This window comes from Mycteria americana, chromosome 4, assembly GCF_035582795.1.
Source record: "Mycteria americana isolate JAX WOST 10 ecotype Jacksonville Zoo and Gardens chromosome 4, USCA_MyAme_1.0, whole genome shotgun sequence".
NCBI lineage: Eukaryota > Metazoa > Chordata > Aves > Ciconiiformes > Ciconiidae > Mycteria > Mycteria americana.
In genome coordinates this window covers 3,938,822-3,951,263 of record NC_134368.1, presented here as the reverse complement: position 1 = coordinate 3,951,263, position 12,442 = coordinate 3,938,822, and the positions used below count along the sequence as shown (strand labels likewise).

The window sequence follows — 12,442 nt, the reverse complement described above, 5'->3', positions numbered from 1 at the left end:
TGGGCAACCTGGCCCAGTGTTTCACCACCCTCACTGTAAAAAAATTTCTTCCTTATGTCTCCTCTCTTTTAGTTTAAAACCATTACCCCTTGTCCTATTGCAACAGGCTCTACTAAAAAGTCTGTCCCCATCTTTCTTACAAGCCCCCTTGAAGTACTGAAAAGCCGCAATAAGGTCTGCCTGGAGCCTTCTCTTCTCCAGGATGAACAACCCCAACTCTCTCAGCCTTTCTTCATAGCAGAGGTGCTCCAGCCCTCTGATCATCTTCATGTCCCTCCTCTGGACCCGCTCCAACAGGTCCATGCCTGTCTTGTGCTGAGGACCCCAGATCTGGACGCAGTACTGCAGGGGGGTCTCAGCAGAGCGGAGCAGAGGGGCAGAATCACCTCCCTCGACCTGCTGGCCACGCTGCTTTGGATGCAGCCCAGGATACGGTTGCCTTTCTGGGCTGTGAGCACACATTGCTGAGTCACGTCCAATTTTTCACCCACTTGGATCCCAAGTCCTTCTCGGTAGGGCTGCCCTCAATCCCTTCATCCCCCAGTCTGTACTGATATTGGGGTGACCCAGGTGCAGGACCTTGAACTTGGCCTTGTTGAACCTCATGAGGTTCACATGGGCACCTAAAGGGCCATGCCTACCTTCCAGAAAGGCATCCAGGCATGGTCTGAAGAAAGAAGGCAACAAACCCTCTCCTGTTTCCCTATGGACGGGTTGAAATAATTCGTCCATACCCCACCAGGATGGACAGAAAGCAGCAGAGAGATCTGGAGTTCAGGAGGATCCTCTGGCTTTGAAACATTGCTCTGCTTGTTGTGTACCTCTCCCAACGCTCTTCACTGCCATGGTAGCACCTTGTAGGAGATGGGGCCGGAGGACCACTGTGCCAAGCGGCGTACGATGACAGTCTGGCCTTGTCCTGAGCAAAGCATGTGCATGCGTGCGTTGCGGTCCTGAGGGAGTAATTTAAGGTGTTTTGTGAATACACTCACTGGTTCATCCTGAGCCGCGGTGTCTCGTGTGGCTGCTTCTTCCACCTCCCAAATACGACCAGGAAGGACATATTGCAGGAAGACAAACAGAGGTTGCATCACGGATCTCATCCTGCAGGCTCTTTGTGATGTTTGCAGGGAATGTCGCTGCCCTGTGGTTCCAGCTCTGCTTGGGATCTAAGAGATAGGATTTAAACTCTTGCTTCTCCTCTGCTTCCCCTCTGCAACCACTTTGCAGGATTTGCTTTTCCAGGAGCTCCGCATCTTGTGTGCTGGGGGTTTTATTTAAGAAATATTGACCCTACGTCTTTGCTTCCATTTCTTTTACCCCCATTTTTTTTGCTTATGATCCCGTAGTTTCTTGTCTGCTCGATTTGACTCAAGTTTTGTGGGCAGGCATTGACAGCGATGAGCAAGGAGGGCTGCTCAGCCCTGCCCCTCTCTGCCAGGCGGCTGCACCCGGGTCTGTGTGATGTATAGGGGACAGCCTATAGACAGCTATATAGCACCTCTACCCACAGTTGGAGACGTGATCTCGAGCATCAGAAGATGTTTTGCTGACTCCTCAGAGGTGCTAGGAAAAGATTTAAGCATCCTGACACCTTCCCAGGCTCTGGGCCAAGGTGGGTCCTCCAGCATTGCAGGTCTGTGGAAGCAGAGGGTTGAGTCCTTGTCCCTTCTCCAAGTGGACTGCAAGCATGAAACCCCCGGGGCCGAGGCTCGAGCGGGACAGGAGCTGCAGGGGGATTGGCAGCGCTCGCCAGAGCTGGGTGAGGGAGGAGGGACCAGCTGGGGACCCTCCAGCTTGTTTCCTGCTGGGGTTTTGCTGGGTGGGCCAGACAGCATGCCGGCAGTTAGCGGCCACGGTGGAAAAGCTCTAACTCATCCAGCCAGATGTGTCGAAAGAACGGCTGCAAAAAAAAAACCCAACCCCCCCGGCTCCCTGCATCCTGCTGCCAGAGGCACCCCTGCCCGTAAATCACGTCTCCTGCCAACCGGCACTGCCGCAGCGGCCCCTGCCTGGCTCAGCACCGGTTAGGCTGAGCTTAGCTCCATCCAAGGCAGGAAAAATGGTCCAACGATGCGTAGTGGGGGCATAGCACTGTGGGCTTTGTCACCTTCCCCTGCTCCAGCCAGGATGGTGGTGATGGTTACGGTCAGAGGTCTCGAGGGGAAGCACGTTAGAGGAGAGGCAAGGGCTGGCTGTGATCAGGCTAAGATGCTCCGTGGTTGCTTTGCCTTCCTGGTCTTGCTTTTGGAAAGCCTCACGGTGGGTAATGCTAAGGCGCAAGCAGCTACCGAGCGCGCAGGAGGCAGAAATGCCTCCCAATAAATTCCATGGCTTTGTGCTGCTGGGCTGGGGGCGATTCTGACACGTGAGGACAGTAGATGGGAAGAACAAACAGATGGAAGAGTGGGAAGATTTCATGTTTTTATTTGCCATACCAGGTCATTGCGTTCAAATCACTACACAAAAATCATATCTTTTGGTCAGAATAGACCATTTCTAGACCTCACAACCACAGAGGGACAGATGCAGAAATATAACCAGAGTGCCCCTTGGTAGCTCAGTAGTCAGAGACGGACAAAATAAATCCCACCTAAGAAAATCTTCTGGTTGCAATTGCTGAGACACATGGAGCAGGAGCCTGCCCTGGCAGGGAAGCGGATGCACAGAAGGTGGAAAGGGGGGTCATGCCCTGCAGTCTTGGGGGGGCTGAGGCACGTAGACACGGTGCAGTGACCCATACAGATTGAGTGAGCTGATGGAAAATGAAAATACCCCCAGCTGGCGTCGCTGGCTTCCACATTTATCTGAAAAAATGCCCTTCAGGGACATTTTCCTATCTGGTTAGTGTTGCTTGGCTTCCAACCCCATCTGGGTAATTTGCTTGCGCTGACCGCTGTTTCACTGACCTCCAGGCCAAGTTACAAATAGCTTATTTAAAATAAAAAAAGTGTGGTGGGTACCGGAGGATGGGAACATTTCAGATGTGCCTAATCTAAGTGTGTTTGAAAGGGAATTGTGCGGTGCCTGCCCTTGAGAAGCGTATGCATGGGAGCAAACAACGAAGCGAGCCAAATTAGTTCACACTCGGTGGCCTTGCGATGCAGAGCATGCACGATGGGTTGTCTAACATCACCTCCTCTCTAAACTCAATAGTTCCAGGGAGGAAAGAAGTCCGAGCGGGAGCCACCTCTTTGCGATGAGCCAGACAGGTGATAAGTAGCTCAGTAGCCCTGAGCCTCTCCAGCAAACCTCAGCCTGAAGGTGTTCAGAGCCCAGGTGCAGCACGAAGCATCGCCCTCTTGTCCTATTTGACACAGGACTGGAGCAAAATCGTGACTATTTTACAAATGTAGTATCTGTGGCATCTTACAAAGGCCGCAGTTTTCACCTGTTTTAATAGAAGGTTCCTTATCGTGCTATACCAAATTCACGGACCTGTTTAGAAACTTCTTGTATGGATCCTTACATCTCAGGCAGAAGACTTTGCAGGTCCACAGGTGATAGAGCAAACTTCTACCGGTGGCTGGTGGGCCACCATGGTGTCGGGGTTTAACCCCAGCCGGCAACTAAGCCCCACCCAGCCGCTCGCTCTCTCCCCCCCAGTGGGATGGGGGAGAGAATCGGAAGAGTAAAAGTGAGAAAACTCCTGGGTTGAGATAAAGACAGTTTAATAGGGAAAGCAAAAGCCGCGCACACAAGCAAAACAAAGCAAGGAATTCATTCACTCCTTCCCATGGGCAGGCAGGTGTTCAGCCATCTCCAGGAAAGCAGGGCTCCATCACGTGTAACGGTGACTTGGGAAAACAAACGCCATCACTCCGAACGTCCCCCCCTTCCTTCTTCTTCCCCAGCTTTATATACTGAGCATGACGGCGTATGGTATGGAATAGCCCTTTGGGCAGTGTGGGTCAGCTGCCCTGGCTGTGCCCCCTCCCAGCTTCCCGTGCGCCCGGCAGAGCATGGGGAGCTGAAAAGCCCTTGACTAGTTCTAGTGCAAGCACTACTCAGCAACAACTAAAACATCCCTGTGTTATCAACACTGTTTCCAGCACAAATCCAAAACATGGCTCCATACTAGCTCCTATGAAGAAAATTAACTCTATCCCAGTCAAAACCACATACGTTCAATTGTGCAGAAGAAACCCCTAAAATAGCCCACTCGCAACTTTCTCAATCGCTATTTTCATCTACAAGGTCACAATTTCACAGCGAACAACTCTTAGAGAAGATTGAGGCGCTTTGAATAGCGGTTACAGGTTTTAATCTAACTTTGAGGATCTGAGATACGTGGTGCCCACTCAGGTTGTGTATCTGTCTTCACTGTCAGGCTGGACAAACGTAACCTTACTCGATACCATTATTATTATTATTATTATTATTATTATTATTATTATTATTATTATTACTTTGCAAGCAGAAATTGTAGAGCTCTGCCCTGTTAAATGACGGCGCTGGATGTTTTTCGATGTTGATAACCACACCTTTCTTTTCCTATTGCAGATGAGACTCCAATTATAGCTGTGATGGTGGCCCTGTCTTCCCTTCTAGTCATAGTATTTATTATTATTGTGCTGTACATGTTAAGGTAAGAGATGTTTTAATGCTGACTTCCCTCGTTTGACAGAAGTTAATTATTGAATGAACAAGAATAAGCCTTTTGTGCTGTTCCCTAAGCTAAAGGCTGACACAGCCGGTGTTTTAAAAAGAAACCTGTAAGGATAATGAAAATGAGGTTTGGGGTTATCTAGGAAACGATGCTTATTCCTTTCTCTATAAAGCTGATCTTTGTGTGGGGCAATGCCTGTTCTGCTACTGAAAATGTCACATTTAGTAGGATAGATTAAACTAAAGTCCTATCAGTGCAGCTAAAAAGCGGGTAAGGTTTCCTTGCAAGGCTAAGGGTGTTGGGTTGAGTAATCCAGGGAAGCTGAACACAGCGCTCATGCCGGGAAGCCCTTTGCATGTATAACTGGGTGTGTTATTCCTGGATTCCCATCTTGATATCGAACGTCCAACATCCAGAGCCAAGCTCTGCCTTGGGTACCAGACCTGTACGTCGTGCCTGTGCCTCTTCCGCTGCAAGGTGGTGTACGACCGGGGCTTGTTAGGAGCGTTAAGTGATGCTGTAGCTGGAACTGTAACATAACAGAGCCTTTTTACATCCATTTTTAAAAAATCCAAGCATCTGGGCTGCTCAGAATGTAGCATTCCCAGCTCCTGAGTGCATATCTGCTCAGCTAGAAGAGGGTGTTTATTCACCTGCAGTAAACATTTTAATTTACTCACCATCTTGGTGATTAAATATGAAAAAAAAAAAAAGAAAAAAAGAAAAAAAAAACATTTCCTTAGCAATGGAAAAATTCCCTTCGTCTCCTGGCTCTGGGCCTGCACTCGCAGCAGTGAACCTGATGATCGTTTTGCCTCGGGAGTTCGGCAGCAGCAGAGTTTGAGTCCTCCCCACCTGGCTTCCAGCCCTTAAAAAAAGGGTTTCTGTTTGCCACTGCCTGCCTGGTGATTCAGCAAAACCCTTAACTTCAGGCAAATGGAGCATAAACATCTGCTTCAAGTTAAAAGCACACGGAGAAGGGCTTTGCTGCAGAAGGACGGATCAACCTGGGGTTTATGTGCTTTGCTGAATCAGCCTGTGGAGCAGCAACTCCTTGGGGTGTTCTCCATAAAAAGCAGCCTCAAAGCTTCTCCTCCTGGCTTTTGCCTTGCTCTGGCCTCTTGCAGCCTTTCCAGACGTGGTCAGTTAAAAGTTACACCCGTAGGCAGGATTTTAGAGGTCCCGTAGCCTCTTGGGCCCACCAGCTAGTTCACCAAGCCATAAGCAAGCGAGGAAAGCCCTTCGTGGCTGCATCTGTCATCCAGAAGGTAACTTGGGCTTCTTGGTGGCTACCTACTGACGTTCTCCACTCCTTTGTCTTCTGTAGGTTCAAGAAATACAAGCAAGCAGGGAGTCACTCCAACTCCTTTCGATTGTCCAACGGCCGGACGGATGATGCAGGTGAGGCCCGCATCGGTGCGACACGGGGAGCAAAAATGCATCTCACAGGAGGAATAAGCTTCATTCACATCAAAACGGGTCAATGCAAACGTTCTTCAGAATAACAACAGAATAGTTTAGGGGTTTTTTTTTCCCCCTCTTGGAATCAGCCGAAGTTAGCTAGTGAAATAACCAGCAATTCTCCTAAAAATTGTATAAAATTACAAAAATGTCATAAAACCCTCGAAGTGGCAAACGCAGGTTTGGTTTATGCCCTCCAGGGCGGCTCGCTGGGCAGCGCAGAGCTACCCAAGTTGGTCTGCTAACCATTCTGCCTTTCCCATTCCTTCCAACACGACAATGAGATGCATGCAACTTGTTGGACGTGTGGCCAATGTCATACCCAGTGGCATCTTTTACTGGCCATCTTGAATGGAAATGGGAGCACGCTTGCCGAATACTGGTCTGCAAAGGTGGTTTGCTGGAAATGCAAAGGAATAAAAAGGAATACAAAGATTGTGTTCTCTTTAAGTATGGTCTTGGAGGGGCATATGAAGGCGGTCCTGAGTGTGTATTTATATTATTCCTGGTGGAATATGAATATTATACACCAGAATAAATATAAATACACCAGAATGATATAAATATTATACACCAGAAGAAGACCTCTGTAAAAGTCCAGGAAAGCCCGTGGATGCGGCACTGTCGCAGTCTGAGCCCGGTGCAGTGACAGCGCCTGAGGACTCGGTGGGCTGGATGCCACAGCTTTGTTCTCCCACCTCATATTTTTGTAGGAAAGTATTTTTTCATCTACATTTTTATTTGCTGCTTCTTCTGAACTTTCTCTGTTTTCCATGATTTTGGCAAACTTTTATAGAATGAAAACTTATTTCCCAACTTTCATTCCAGCGATAAAATGTTTGCCCTCAAGTGGTTAATATTAAAATGTGCAATCACTTCCAGCACCGAACTACTCACCTTCCTCTTGAATTTTCACAATATCTCTTTGACTCAAATAAGAACTTTTTTTGAAAAAACACGTTTTTGGGGAATAATTTAATATCCTTCTACCCTTTCAAATTAGGATGGTGGCTGATTAAAACTCTCATGCAAATCTTCACACTAACTGTAGGCACCGAACTAACATTTCTGAGAGAAAGCAGGGAATACATTGGTTTTTCTTTATAAAAACCTTTTGGGACCTCTTAAAGATGCATAAATGCAATTTTAACGTCTTGTGCAAGCCTGCTGTAATGTGTAAACTCTGTCTCATTTTCTGACTTCAAGCCAGAGCTGCCCATTGAGGGTCTGAAGTTGGGCATCTCTGTCCATATGTAGGGACCAAAGTAAGAGCTGAAGAGGAGCCACCACCTCTTTGACTCAGTTCAGATCCTTTTTCTGAGCTCCCTCCACATAAACCAAACACTTTCGGAGTGAGCGCTAACTTAAAATCAGCACCTTTTTTTGACGTTGGCAGCTAAGACCTTCCCTACCCCAGTTTTACGTTGCTGTAAGCGAAGGTGAGAACTTCATAAACTGTCGGTTGTGTTGGTATAACCCTCGTGTGGCCTTTCTTGGCTTTGCTGAGGAACCACAAGCAACAGCTACCTTTGCTGTGTCCACCTGGGAGTTATGTCACGGTGATGGTGCCAAAATTTCCACGTGAGTGAGTGAAGTCTGAATTCAAAGCAAGGTGGTCTTCATCCCCCCATATTGATGACTTCGAATCATAGAATCATCTTGGTTGGAAAAGACCCTTAAGATCATCGAGTCTAACTGTAAACCTAACACTGCCAAGCCCACCACTACACCATGTCCCTAAGCACCACATCTACACGGCTTTTAAATACCTCCAGGGATGGGGACTCCACCACTTCCCTGGGCAGCCTGTTCCAATGCTTGACAACCCTTCAGGTGAAGAAATTTTTCCTAATATCCAGTCTAAACCTCCCCTGGTGCAACTTGAGGCCATTTCCTCTTGTCCTATGGCTTGTTACCTGGGAGAAGAGACCGACCCCCACCTCTCTACAACCTCCTTTCAGGTAGTTGTAGAGCGATAAGGTCTCCCCTCAGCCTCCTTTTCTCCAGGCTGAACAGCCCCAGGTCCCTCAGCCGCTCCCCATCAGCCTTGTGCTCCAGACCCTTCCCCAGCTCCGTTGCCCTTCTCTGGACACGCTCCAGCCCCTCAATGTCTCTCTTGTAGTGGGGGGCCTAACACTGAACACAGCATTCGAGGTGCAGCCTCACCAGTGCCCAGTACAGGGGCACGATCACTGCCCTGGTCCTGCTGGCCACGCTATTTTTGATACAAGCCAGGATGCCATTGGCCTTTTGGCCACCTGGGCACACTGCTGGCTCATATTCAGCCGGCTGTTGACCAACACCCCCAGGTCCTTTCCCGCTGGGCAGCTTTCCAGCCACTCTTCCCCAAGCCTGTAGCGTTGCATGGGGTTGTTAGACTTCGTCTCCATTACGCTGCCTCTAAGACAGCATGACACTCAACCACAGGGTGCTGAAAGAGTTTCACGTTATCGTAGCATCCCCAAATTTTATGCACCATCTGTAGGAAGAACAAAAGGCCAGATTGGACGGGGCTTTGAGCATCCTGGTCTAGTGGAAGGTGTCCCCGCCCGTGGCAGGGGGGTTGGAACTAGATGATCTTTAAGGTCCCTTCCAACCCAAACCATTCTGTGATTCTATGAAAATACAGGACAGTGAGGATGCGAGGTGGCCCTAAAAGTGGACAGCCCAGGGTGCGTGAGGTCCCTGTGCCCACCTGGGCATGGATGAGTGCTGGGCATGGATGAGTGCTGGGCACGGGGAGCGGCTGGGTGGGCACCTCTGATGCATGGGTGTCGTTGCAGAGCCTCAGAGCATGCCACTGCTCGCCCGCTCCCCCAGCACCAATCGCAAATACCCACCTCTGCCCGTCGATAAGCTGGAAGAGGAGATCAACCGCCGGATGGCAGATGACAACAAGCTCTTTCGGGAGGAGTTCAACGTGAGTGCCTTTGCTTCTTGCCCTTAAATCCCACAGACTGCTCTCAGCGTCGGGCTTACGATGCACAGCAGGGAAAAATCTGGTCTCACTTCGTAGAGCAGGGACAAAACGTCTGGTACATCAGAGAAGAGCTGCAGCGTGCAGTGGTACCTGGCTTGGGGACGGCACATCAGCCCAGGGGGTAATTGAGTCGATAAAATAACGGTGCTGGTGTTGGATGCCATGCTTCAGAAGACCTTATCTGGGAGCTTCACGGAGGGAATGGTGGTCTGCGCGGTCCTCAGGGGTTTCTCAAAGGGCTGCAGGGTAGGAGGACTGATTCTGGTCCTAAATCTGCTGTGATGGTGGGCAAGCCGCTACCCCTCACATTCACTACAGAAAGCAGAGGTTTGTTAGCAAGTGGCGCTACGGGGTTACGTTTTTCAGGGTTCAGGAAGTGTCCTGGATGCCTTGGGGTCTTCCAGAGCTTCCCTGCCTGCTGCTTTCCTCCCAGGCACTGCCTCCCTCCTCCCAATCCTCACAGCTACGAGGGAGACATTGCCAGCATGAATGGCATGTCAAGTGCCGTGTCGTCATCTTAAATCCACAAACAGCCAAAGCAAGAGCTCTGACAGAGAGATAGAAATGACCCCATCTGTTTCAATGAGCTGTTAACCCTGAAACGGAATGATGGCAGTTTATAGGACCATCAGTAGTGAGTAATGATTCCAGTATTGTGCTTATCCCACGATGCCAGAGCATTTCTTCTGAGATGGCTCTTCCTGACGTTGCTGAGCTCTGCACCTTCTTGGGACGATAAACCTATTTCACCTTGGCAATACAAAAATGGGCAGAGCAGTAATGAGGTAGGGGACAAAGTTAAATAACTGGCTGGAGTGTCACAGCATGTAACATAGGAGCTGCTGAACTACCTGGACTCTCCATCAGCCTAATTAACAAAAGAAAACCCACTGTTGATCAGGTTGTCCGCACTGCAAAGATGTCGTCTGCAAATACCTTAAGCCTTAGGTCCAAGGTGCGATGTGGCAATGTGAGGATGATGAGAAGATAAATAAAAAGCCACTCGACTTTCTCCGGCTGTTGCACAACTTGATACCCTTCCTGGCCATGCTTCGATGAAACTAAATAGGTGCAATGAATGCCCGGGGAGGGGGTTTTTGGGGGTTATAAATACTTGATTGCCCTGAAGACTTCCGTTGCTGAAGCACGTCTGTCCTGTCAGCTGGAGGAAGGGATGGCGAACACCTCCAATACGTTCTCATCCTCTTCGCTGTTCAAAGAGGATGTGGAATAATGGTGCTGGGCATGCACCTCCTCTGCTCGAGCGTGCAACCCGGCTGCTGTGACCAGGACAGCATCGCCTGTGACCCCAGCACGCCCCAACCCAAAGGTGCCCGGCGCTGCTGGATGAAGAATAACTCCCTACATGGGTGCTCCTTCTCATCGCCGTGGGCAGAAATGAGCTCCTTGATAGCTGGGCTGGTGGGTTTGGTGTTGGAGGCTTTGCTGCCACCTCGTGTTCGTGGGTTCTGAAACTCCAAATATCACGGTTTGGAAGGGATTTGCTCTCTCTGGTCCAGCTCAGGCTGGATAAATGGTCACATTGAGCTCGGTGGGGACAAAGAGCTGGTGTTGGGGTGGAGCTGAGGGGTGTGGGTGGTGGGGACACGTCCAAAGGGGCAGGTGGACAAGGGATTGCTGCTCACCTACCTCCTGGAGGCCAGCAAAGGGCGACCACCCTCCGATGGGATGCTCGGATGCGGCATGCGCTGACATGCCAGTTGCGTTGTGGTTACTGCTGTGCCGTGGGTAAGAGCATCACGGAAAACCCCCTTTTCTGCCATTGCAGGCTCTCCCAGCATGTCCCATACAGGCCACATGTGAAGCTGCTTCCAAGGAGGAGAACAAGGAGAAGAACAGATACGTCAACATTTTGCCCTGTAGGTATCAGAGCACGTTGGGCGGGGGGCAGGCATGGCCGGTGCTGTTGCTGGGGCTCCCTGTGCCTGTTTTGGGGATGGGCAAGGACATAGTTGAGCTCATTTCACCTCCCAGATGAGTGGCTGCATCTGCTTTGGCTTTAGATACCTACTAGGAGGAGGTCCCTGCAGCCGTCAGCAGCCGGGAGGCCGTGGAAAATTAAATGGATGGGAAATGTCAAAATGTCCAGCTCTTGCTGGGCGGCATGGGGCGGCGGGCTGCCTCGGGGGCTTCCTCAAATGTGTGCGCTCTGCAGAAGAAAAACTTCCTTGGGCGAGGTCTAGCACCTCTCCAGGCCTAAGCAAGAAGAATTTGGGGGCATAAAGGTGTTTGTGTTGGGGGGAGCTAGCGAGCCCAGGCTCCGCTCCAACACCCAGCTTTCTCGCTACGCCAGATATCAGCTACGTGGAGGGAGTTGTTTTTAATGCAAAGTTTTAATTTTCCTCCAGATGATCATTCCAGGGTTCACCTGACTCCTGTCGAGGGAGTTCCTGACTCCGACTACATCAACGCCTCCTTCATTAATGTGAGTTTTGTGATTTGAAGGGGAAATCCCCACCGGCTGCGCCCCGGCTGGCAATGCCTGGTCCCACCAGGAGCGTGGGGCCTTTATGGGGTGTGACTTGTACCTGGGAGAGGATGGTTAAGAGACCACGTCCTACATTAACATCTCCCCAGCTCCTCCGGAGCAATAAATTATGCTGGTTCTTGATCTCGTAACCTTTGTGTGGCCGTGGTAGAGCTCACTGCGCTTCGCTCCGCGCCTTGAGCCCAGATGAGCGTGGTTGGAGTAAGAGGCTGAGAGCCGGAACTCAAATTCGAGCTGTAGCTCTGCCCTTGCTCAGCTGCTTTGCCATAGTCCCACCTCTTCCCAACTCTCTTTTCCCCGCTTCTAAAATAATGAGAAGCACTCTCGCTCCTTGGGGTGCGGCAAAGCTGAGCCGGCTGGTTTGGAAGGGCTTTGGGAACCATTCCTGCAGGAATTGGGGATTTCTCATTAATGGATGATGAGTGGTGTGGCTGGTTAATCATCGGTACTTCCCAGCTTGCAGGCCTGGACGTAGGAAGGGGATGAAAAAGAGATTAAGGAACCCAGCTAAAATAGAAGCAACGTTGCCCTGCTCTGCTCCTAGGAGGAGATGGGTCCTATATGATTATCACCATATAGCTCAAATAAATTGGAAGGGTAATACGAAGAAGCAGACTTTGAGAGAGATGGAGGCACGTGAAAAAAAGCAAGACCCAAAAGAGCTTTTTACTTTCTTCAGCAATAAATAAATATCCATTAGGAAACACACAAAATCAATTCTCATGAGTTCAACAGCCCAATCTGAAGATTAATCCTGATTTTCACTTGATGCTCTGGATGCAGGGTCCGATCGCAGCAGAAGGGCTGTCGGGTACCGCTTCAGTAGTGCTCTGTGCCAACAAGTGGGGTCATTCCCACATTCCGTGAGCATGGAGAGTGTTGC

The 12,442-nt window shown here is 50.0% G+C and overlaps 1 protein-coding gene across 3 annotated transcripts in view; it reads left to right on the top strand.

Moving 5' to 3' along the window:
- The window catches only part of PTPRA (protein tyrosine phosphatase receptor type A), a 132,461-nt gene that overhangs the window by 108,379 nt on the left and 11,640 nt on the right, over positions 1–12,442 (top strand). For all 3 annotated transcript variants that reach the window (XM_075499486.1, XM_075499488.1, XM_075499487.1), the window contains 5 exons: positions 4,504–4,588; positions 5,937–6,010; positions 8,854–8,990; positions 10,840–10,930; positions 11,420–11,496. In XM_075499486.1, the coding sequence (XP_075355601.1) occupies positions 4,504–4,588; positions 5,937–6,010; positions 8,854–8,990; positions 10,840–10,930; positions 11,420–11,496 (464 nt within the window). The remainder of the gene's footprint in view (positions 1–4,503; positions 4,589–5,936; positions 6,011–8,853; positions 8,991–10,839; positions 10,931–11,419; positions 11,497–12,442) is intronic.